At 39.5% G+C, this 10,205-nt stretch overlaps 1 protein-coding gene across 1 annotated transcript; it reads left to right on the plus strand.

Moving 5' to 3' along the window:
- Positions 1-3,215: 3,215 nt before the first annotated feature.
- ptger1b (prostaglandin E receptor 1b (subtype EP1)) lies at positions 3,216-9,950 on the plus strand. Its single transcript, XM_036590404.1, has 3 exons — positions 3,216-3,468; positions 5,498-6,408; positions 9,014-9,950. The coding sequence occupies exons 2-3, from the start codon at positions 5,542-5,544 to the stop codon at positions 9,278-9,280; spliced, it is 1,134 nt and encodes a 377-aa protein (XP_036446297.1). The 5' UTR covers positions 3,216-3,468; positions 5,498-5,541; the 3' UTR covers positions 9,281-9,950.
- The last annotated feature ends 255 nt before the right edge of the window (positions 9,951-10,205 follow it).

The following is a 10,205-nucleotide window of genomic DNA, read 5'->3' on the forward strand; positions in this document are numbered from 1 at the left end:
AACTTATTAGTGTTCATGTCATGCTCAAGCGCCTTGCACTGTCAAAATGGTATTTGAAAAGCTCTGGGGGGAATCTGCTCGAGGCTACTTCTGGAGGCTTGAACAGCAGAAAGTGTCTCGGGGTAGATATGACACAGCAGCAGTGCTACATTTCAAAGCCTTGGCTCCTGGGATCCAGGGTTCGGGAGAAAAAATGTAGGGGTTGGAGACAAAGAAATGGGTTTGGAGGAGCTCAGGGTGAAGGGGACCAAACAGCTGAGGTTTTTCGATTGCAAATTATGGTGAGATATGGACTGGTGTGGAATGCCCTCGGAGGAACTAGAATGGAAAATTTTCGGAAGAGCCAAGAGTTATGATTTTTGTTCTCTTTGTTCTTCGTTGACAGAGTACTGGGTCAGTTGCAGAGGTCTGTCTGAGAGCACCATGTTTAAAAACCTGTCTCTCGCCTTTGGTGTCCAGCACAAACACTCAAACAACACCAACCGTGTTGCTGGAGTGTGATTTTGGAATTTTGGGGCTTTTTGTTGAGAGCGGGGTTTATGAAGTGGTACGCAATCTCAACATCTGCAATCCATCTTTTTCTCCCTATCTGATTTGGCTTTAAGTGGGTGGCTTAAAATAAGTGTGTGTTATTGGAGTTAATGGATTCATATTTGCACCAGTCAAAGATTCCAGAAATTTCTGGTGGGGAAAAAAAAAAGCCAATCATAATGTTAACCTGATTAAACTGGTGTAAATACGGACTACTGCCGTGCTCTTCAACAATTAGTGTCATGTTGGGTTTATTTGGCCTGTAGCTTTAAAAACCGAAATGACATGTTTTCTTTGCGCTCTGGTTTCGCATAAGCTGCTCCACTTTGGATATGCGGGCCCTGTCTGAAAATGTTGCTGTAGCTGTGCAAACAGAAATTTCCATGCCTGGTGAGCGCACATGATGTCGGGACAAACGGTTGCTTTTGCAGTCATGTTTCGTGAGTTAAAAACATGAAGAACAGTCCAGTCTCCTCACTCTCTCTTCCTTATTAATTGCTCTCTCTTTCTTCCTATCACCACAGGTTGTCTGGAAGATGTTGATTTTAGCTCACCTCCAGGTCTCTTTCATACCCTGGTGGACTGTTCAGGCCTGGGACTTGATTAGCGTGTGCAAACACTGCGGACACACCTGTCTCCAGCGCTTGGCTTTAGTTCTCCTGCCTGTCTTCTCAACGCAGTGAGCCATATTCCTCCTATCAGCCCATTAGGCCCTCATTCAAGTAGAAATTAAGCTTTCCTAGCTCTAATATCATCGGTCTCGTTCAAGTAGAAATGAAGCCTTCTCAGCTCTAATTTCATAGGTTTGTAGACATTAAATGAAAAGAAGGGATGATCTGGATTTAAACGAGGCTTTGACTTTCTCCAGCTTGCATGAAAGGGAGCTCTGTTTGAACAGGGAGGGAGAGAAATGCATGACTGTACATTAGACGTACAAACGTGGCCGTACATGTCTGAGTGTTTGAGTTTGGCTTTGGATAGCAGTGTCAGGAAAATATTATGTTTAGATGACAGAATATTGCTTTAATCTGTGGTACACTGCTAATATTGCATATTCTGTAGAGCACAGCGACTCTAATTTGGATAGTAATCTTGTTTAGCTGTCATTCATGATCACTCAATCAAAAAAAAATGATTAATTAAAATGAAAATAAAATTAATTAAAAATTAAAGTAAAAAATGTATGTTCTCAATGAAACAGCTTAGTGATTAGTTTGTAATTTGAGTAAATAACATGTTGTCGGCTAGTCCTTATAAGGCCATGTCTAACAGACTGTACGCTCCCCAAAAGGAAGGCCGTTAGTAATCATATCACTTTTGTGTTTTTCACTGTAAGAGAGGAAACCCACACCAACAGGTTCTCGCTGATGCACAAATATTATGTCTATAGTTACAAATTTCATGTATGTGAAAATAAATGTATGCTGCTACCAATTGCTTGTGTAAGAATTAAACATATAAAGAAAAAATATGAAGTGAAAAGGTTTTGTGTAAGTATGTCTAGGCTGAACAGGCTACTTCACTAATATTCAGAGTTAGGCTTTAGTGAAGGAACTGTAAAACCGCAATGTAGGCCTACAAAGTAAAGAATATGACTCTTAAATGTCTGTTGCAAGCTTCAAATGTCCTCATTAAATTGTATGTGAGACTTAACTGTAAAACACTGCTAACTTGGCATTAACATAAAATTGAAATGCTCCTAGTGATAATTAGCGTTGTCATAGTGGTGATACTCAGGCTACTCATAAAATGAAGATTATATAATTTAAGTGTTTGGCATTTAAGAAAAAAGATTACTTGATTAATCTCCGAAATAATCACTAGATTATTCGATTACTCATATAATCGATAGTGGCAGCCCTACTTTAGTTATAAATTTTATAGTTCTGCCACATTTTTTAATTTTGTGTTAATGCCGTTGCTGTTATTGGATATACATTTTTCTGCTGCTGTCTGTATCAATTGCTTTGCAGTGCAACATTATGAAAACAGAAGTCTAACAAGTAAAAGGGGATGTTATGACCCCGTCATAGGCCCCTTTTTCATGCAGTGAGAATCAAGTCCAAAAGCTGAGCTCAAACCTCCCATGCAGATGTGGCTACAAGTGGTCCACCCACAGAATGTTTTTAAAGGCAAAGAGAACGGATCTGGTTTGCATTCATCACAATGTGATCTCTATTGTGTTGAAACTGGAGGAACAATTACAGTGAATAAAAAATTGTCCTCCCTCCCCTTAACAACACATTTTCTCCCAGTTTAGTCATAGGCAGTTTACCCTGATAGAGATCCCTCCCAGCTGCAGAGCACAGCTCATTCAGTATGAGTGCAAATGATATGGGGAAATGATTCTTTAATCACTGCTAGTGAAGTGAAATCTATTTCACCAGAGCAGATTTTGTAGTAGGTGTTGTCGTAAAATTAGGCATAGATCCACCTTTTTATTTGCTGTATTTTGGAACGTGGCAGCCGCAGTATGAGCTGAACGCGTTATGTTCTTCCGATCTCACCCTCCACCCGTATTCCGACAAGCCCCGCCCCCCTGGCTACGATTGGCTACTGTTTCGTACTCACTTGTAAATTACTCGCCAGTCCCAGCGCTGGGGGCGGGGCTTGTCGGAATACGGGTGCGAAATAAACACCTCCTCCTTTGGATAAAAGTGAAGCTTAGACTGAAGTTCTCTTAGAAGAGCAGCACAGAGAGCTAAAAGAGGCGAGACCGAAAGACTGGTCACTAAACTAATAAACGTCTGCCGGCCTGACCACAAAATGAGGAACATTTCAAAGACGAGAGCACGATTTTTTCTTAAGGGAATACGGTTTTCTCTAGAAAGTGGGCAAATGGGTTAAAGAAAACTGCATGTTGGATTTACTACTTTCGCTTCTTTATTGTTTTTTTTTCCATATCGGCCATGACATAACCGGGGAATCTCTCAAATGGTGAGCTAAAGGCAGTTTGTTATTTATTATTATATATTATTATTACTACAGCTCAGATTAATATTAATTAATAGAGGATTTTCTTTGTTTGGTTTCATTGCTTACACGCTTAGAAAAGATGGTTCTTCAAGGGTTCTTTAGTAAAGACAATGGCTCTATTCACAACCATTAGTTCTATATACATCAATTTGTATGGTTAAATGGTTCTTTCCATGGTGAACTGCTTCTTCAGATTGATGGAGAATGTGTCGTAGGTTCTAGATAGCACCAAAAAGGGTTCTTCTATTGTCACAAGCTTTTTATTAACAATAGAAGAAGCCTTTTTAGTGCTATATAGAACCATATACAGCACATTCTCCATCAATCTGATGAACCATTTCACCAGGCAAAGAACCATTCAAGCATGTAATGGTTCTATATAGAACTCATGGTTCTAAAGAGAACCACTGCCTTTACTGAAGAACCCTTGAAGAACTGTCTTTTTAAGTGTGTACTTCAGATGAGATGTTTGATCGTATATGACTTATGACGACCATCAATAAACCAGCTCTGTTCAAAACCGAAGTGATTTGATTAGTTTGACTTAATTGCCCGTTGCTATCCAGTGTACGTTTAGCTGCTGTATGAAATGCTGCATAAAGCTCCTAAGTGTGCTCAGTGGGCTGCTGGTAGTAACCAAGATATCAAAATACAGACATCTGTTTGCACAGCCATAAGAAGCCTTTAGCTCTGTAATTATGAAAGATGTTTTCTGAGAGTCCAGGGTGTTCTCCGCTGCCAGACATCAAGAGGTGTTCAGACTTGTTCAGCATTTTTGACTCATGTCACATTAGTTAGATGCAAAACAAAATATAAAAGAGTTTTATACAAGAAAGGAGTGTACACTTTAGGGCTTAAATTAGGGCTTTTTAGATGCATTATTCTTCTTTATTTATGAAGAAGAAAAATACACTCTGTCCTTTTTAATATATCCAGTTTTCTAATATTCTCAATAGGTCTTAATGATGGGGCGTGAATGGAATGTGTAATGCACAAATTGCTATATTTAAGTGGTTTGCGTAGCAATTATGGAATCTTCAAATGATCAGAAATTATTTATAGCAATGAAGTTAATCCCACATGATCAACATTTGGGATGTTATATATAGATACATTTTTAAAAGGCTATTATCAACAACTTATTCGACAACTTGAAGTCAAATTCTTTCTCACCACAGATGAGCTGAGTGAGGAATGAAGTACAGTTCCTACAGAGCAGCAGCAGACAACAGTGCAAACAGATAATAAGTGAGATAAATACAGACAATAAGCTAGACAAAACACTATACAATTGCTAGGCATAGACTAAACAATAAATAGTGGACAGCTGGGAGGATGAAACATATTTAAATGTTATGTCTAAGCAAAAGTGACAAAATGCTCAGCTAAAATAATATTTTTGCAAATTACATTTTAAATCTACTTAGAATTCAACAATGATATTAAGTATTATCAGTATAACGTTGTTGTCAGGACAAAACCTCGTATCTCCATTTTTGTCATTTTTCATTTGTTGACATAACCTGAAACAGGTAGTTGTCCTTTATGTTGTGTTACAATTTTATGCTGAACGGACCAACAGAAATGGCCCAAAATGACTTGGGAAAAAATATTTCTCCATTTACTTCTATTCAAGGTTAAGAATGTTTTTCCTTGTTCTGTAAAGTTACCTTTTTTGAGGTACGAGGTTTTGTTCGGACAGCAGCTTTACGCCATGTCGAGAAATTTGTGTGTTAAGCTAATCTAATCACCTAACTCTGAGCAAAAAGGGTGGAAGTGGAAGTCTGTGTTGCAGAGAATCATTTTTAAAATGTTCTTTAAACAACTATATAACTTTTCTATTTAATCATGTAAAGAAACATTTAAACATTCAGATGTTGTCATGGTTCTAGATGTATCTGCTGCCTTCACTAATAAAACCTTTTTTAAGTGTGTACTATAATGAAACACCAACTCACTGTTCTTATACCTCTCTTTCTACTCCTTCTAGCCCTGTATTTCTGTGAAGACTGCCCCTGCACCCCCAGTCTGGAGATGTTATCTATCCAGCACTGCAACACCTCAGCTCTGGCTGCCATAGCACCCATCTCCAACCAGACCCCTGGGACAGTCGAGGTGGCAGCCATGGGCAATAAGGACAACCGAACAGTGAGTTCTGTTATGACCAATCTCAATTCCAATGACCCAACATCTGCTGGACTCTCCATGACCCTAGGCGTCCTGTCTAACATTATTGCGCTCTTCATTCTGGCCAAGGCCTACGCCCGTCTTCGACGGCGTTCCAAGGCCACGTTCCTGCTCTTCGCCAGCTCCCTGGTGGCAACGGACTTTGCAGGCCACATCATCCCTGGCGCCCTGGTGCTGCACCTCTACTCAAACCATGCCAATCTGAACTCGCCCCCTGACACAGATGCCACTTGCCTGTTTCTGGGTGGCAGCATGGTGTTCTTCGGCCTGTGCCCGCTCTTCCTGGGCTGCGCCATGGCAGCCGAGCGATGCCTGGGAGTGACTCGGCCACTCCTCCATGCCCGACTTGTCTCTACTACTCGTACTAAAGTGGCTGTGGCGTTGATCTGGTTGGTAGCGCTTCTTGTGGCCTTGTCTCCCGTCATCGGGCTTGGAGAATACACCTATCAGTACCCATGGACCTGGTGCTTCATTAGAGTGCTTGAGAAAACAAAAGACACTGATGTGGCCTTCGTGCTGCTGTTCTCTGGGCTGGGGCTTGCCTCGCTGGCTGTGTCATTAGTGTGCAACACGATCAGTGGGATGACCCTGGTGCTGGCCAGACTGCGGAGGAGAAAGTGCCCACGCCGCATAGCAAAATCGCATGACATCGAGATGGTGGCGCAGTTGGTGGGGATCATGGTCACGTCCTGCATTTGCTGGAGCCCCCTGCTGGTGAGTCAGAGCAAAGACAGTACAATCAATGCACAAACTATTGTATTATAATCGTCTGATAATCACAGTACAATCAATGTACAAACTCAGCCCAGCATTCAAAATACCACCAATCAGAAAATGCATGTAAGACATTCATGGATAAGATCAAAAGCTGCTATTTCCTCTGTAATCATGGCAATACCTTCGCATATTATGCCATTTGGTTTTATTCTGCCAAAATACACAAACACACAAAACAAACTCACAGCTTTCTATGAAGTGAGATTATAACAGCTCTGAATTTTCTTTGTATACATTTCATAAATTTAAAGTGGAATTCCACCATTTTTCTCCAAGATCTCTGCAATAATCTAGTCACTGCGATGTAAGCAAAGTCATTTAGAGTGCTTTGATGTGAAATGGTGCATTATGGAAAAACTTACAGTGGTGGTGATGGGAACCAGGGGTCGTGATGCCTACAACACAAATGTAAACATTTTATTTACTATCCAAAATTACCCTGCACATGTTCATATGTAATGTTTTATGGCGTTTCCAATTCCAATTTCTTTATTTTTCTATTATCCTTTTTTTTTATTTTCAATTTTAAATCAGTTTCCTGTTCAAATAGCATGAATCAAATGTTCTACATTGAAAGTAAGTGACAACTGTCTATTTAGCACAATGTGTCTGGCATAATTGTGCTAAAACATTTCAGTGTGTAGCAGCAGCATTCAAATACAGCACAGTGTATGCAGCTGTGTCACATTATTTACATTACAAAAGCGCAACTGAGATTTGCCAAAATGAAACAAAAAATTGGCCAATTGCTGATTTTGCATTTGGAGCAAAAATCTGACAATTACGATTGTGCATCCCTAATAATATTGATAAAGGTAAGTAATGATAAATCTGAAGGTTTTTTTTAGCATATTTGTAACCATTTTGTGTAACAACTTTATATGAGGTGGTCATTTAATTATGCAGAACATTGGCGGAATTCCTCTTTAATTTTGTACTGAATTGTCTTAAAAGTTTTAGTGACAAGTGAACACGACTGGATATCTGAACTGAGAAGGATTTCACAATGTGACATTTCCAACAAACCGCGACTCAGTAATCCACATCGTAAAGAGAATGAGTTCTAGGAAAGAGATGATAGGACTTGGGTGTTATTACTGCTAAGTGGTTTGGAAGCGCTCCATCGGATGCACAGCTCTGTTCTGAATTCTGAAAGAATCTTTTTTGTAAGAATGTGAACGCAGCTTTTTTTGAATGATTAAAGCCCTCTGTCTGAAAGTGTCATTGTCCAACTCAAATAGGCTAAAATAGAAAAAATTTAGGTTATATTTTGAATTGGCAATCTTTCCTATATAAGTAGTTAGAAACAAGCAAGCACTATTCACATCTTGATAAGATGAATACTACTGATTTTCTGCCAGAGCTATGTTTACTAAATAAGACTTTTCCATTAATATGATTATAATTATCAACAGTGATGAATGGAGACATTTTGCTATGTGGTCCTTGCCAGTGATCACAGTGCACTGTGAGAATACCTGCGGTGCATCAGCGTGTGTACATTCCAGTGATTTGCCGGACCACTCACAAGACAGTGGACAGAAATTTCAGTAATTTTTTAAATGGTCTTTTTCCTGTTGGTTCTGATGTGGCTAGAATGCTTGGTTTTGATGCAACAGATATAAGGCTGAATGGAATGCACTATTTATAGCCCTCCATAAATCAAAGGCTAAAACTGAAACAATGACTAATATTCAGTTATTTTTAGGGTGCTTGGTTCTATTGCCAAGTTTAGCAGAAGTTTTAGAGAATGTCTTATTGTGATTTATTACTGCATATGTAGTATGTGAGGTTAGACTTACAGTAAGGGACGAAAACCTGTTCCATGGAAGTCTGTTTAGATCGTAAAGTGTCAGCTTGAATTTATTGAAATGTACTTCTGTTCTGAAACTCAGAAGGTCTTCAGTTCTTACAGTTACTGTGTGTTGTCAGTGTTACATGGAAAAATGGTTATTATAGTCTCAAGTTTATACTAAGTTACTCTATTTTTATTTTATTTGTCTCTTATTTAAATACTTGTTATTAGTCTGTATGCTTGTCTGGTCTGTTCATGTTACGTGTCATACATGTGTGCACTCACCAAAACAAAAGCAAAACACACCTTGTATGGGCAACATAGCAGGTGAAATAAAGTGATTCTGATTCTGAAATGCTATAAATATACATTGTTCTTTGAGTACATGGTAGAAATTTAGAATTACTGTCTGACTGCCTACCCCAAGCATTTATTTGAGTAATTAAATCGTTCTTCTTCAGAATTGGCCTGAAACATAGCTTTTATTACTTGTGAGTAACATTAGCCACTTAACTTCAACTAAAGTGCAAAACTAAAGAAGCAAACTCAGACACCAAGCATGATTTGGCTGATTGACTACATTTAGGAAAATTGTGTAAATTGAATTTTGTGGCTGGACCATTGCTTTAAAAGGACAATCCTAAAACCTGATTAAAACACATTCTGTATGTTATGTAATTAATCTTTAGAAACTACGCAACAAGCACCGTGACTTAATGAGCACAACTATTTTCCCTTTTCCTGCAGATCTTCGGCCTGATGTCAGTCAGACACTCCTATAGCGGCTCCGAGACAGATGACAAGCCCTACAAGAAGTTGATGGTGATGGGGGTGCGCCTGGCCTCCTGCAACCAGATCCTGGACCCCTGGGTTTATATCCTGCTGCGACGAGCCGTGCTCAGGAAGATTTACAGGCTAACAACCGGCCGCATGGACACGAGGGGAAGCACCTTCCGCCGCTGGGAGATCAGCTCCTTCCAGAGCTCTGAGAAAAATGCCGTCAAACGGATCTAAAGGAATTCCAGAGAGGAGAGTTTATTCCAAATGGAGAAGAAAAGAAGGACAGAAAAAGTGGAAAGAGCATCTGGAATGTTCTCCTCCTGACTGAGCTCTGTAGTGTCTCACAGTGTACCTGCTATGGACCTTTAGAGAACATGTCAAGTGAGGGAGGAATATACAGAAGCTGGTAATGCAAGCTGTGCCAATAGTTTGGTCTCCTGTTGGTGTCTCATCACAATGATTGCCTTTACCAGTGAGGCCAACATGCTCCTGCTGAAATGTGAATGGTTTTGAGATCATGGATCAGGATTCATAATGCTCGCCAACTACACTATAGTTGGTGGGTGATTTCAAGAGCTGTTAGGAACCACCTTTATGATGGTCACGGCTTGGGGGCAAAGATGCCTGCCTTAAAAAGGCTCAGTTATTTTCCATACATGCTAGATGCAGACACTTCATTGCAAAAGAAGAATTTAGTGGATTTGAGACATGTTAAAAAAAGGTCAAAGTAGCTAAGAGTGCAAACATTCTGGTTAACAAAATATCCATTGTAACATTATTAAACCATGCACTTAGGTACAGTAATATGCAAAAATCTGAGACCACCCTTTCATTTAATATATTTCCAGTCCAAATGGCCATGAAGTACAAGTTGTTCATTTTTTAGTGTCAGGAAAGAAGCAAAAAAGGAAAATAGTGTAACAAAAAATGACACAGAAGCCTCAACAACTAAATATAACATAAATTCTTCATTATATAGTGTCTGCAGGGATATTTTTCCACACCTCCAAAGTTCAGTTTTAAAAGTTGGTTGCATTTCTGCTTCTCACAATACTAGTAATCCCAAACACATTACGTGATGTTGAGGGCTCTGGGCTCCTTGCTTTAAGAAAGAAATTTGTAAGGCAGCTGAGGTGAATTTGTGTAGTTGCTTGTGTGA

This window comes from Colossoma macropomum, unplaced genomic scaffold, assembly GCF_904425465.1.
Source record: "Colossoma macropomum unplaced genomic scaffold, Colossoma_macropomum, whole genome shotgun sequence".
In the NCBI taxonomy this organism is placed as follows: domain Eukaryota; kingdom Metazoa; phylum Chordata; class Actinopteri; order Characiformes; family Serrasalmidae; genus Colossoma; species Colossoma macropomum.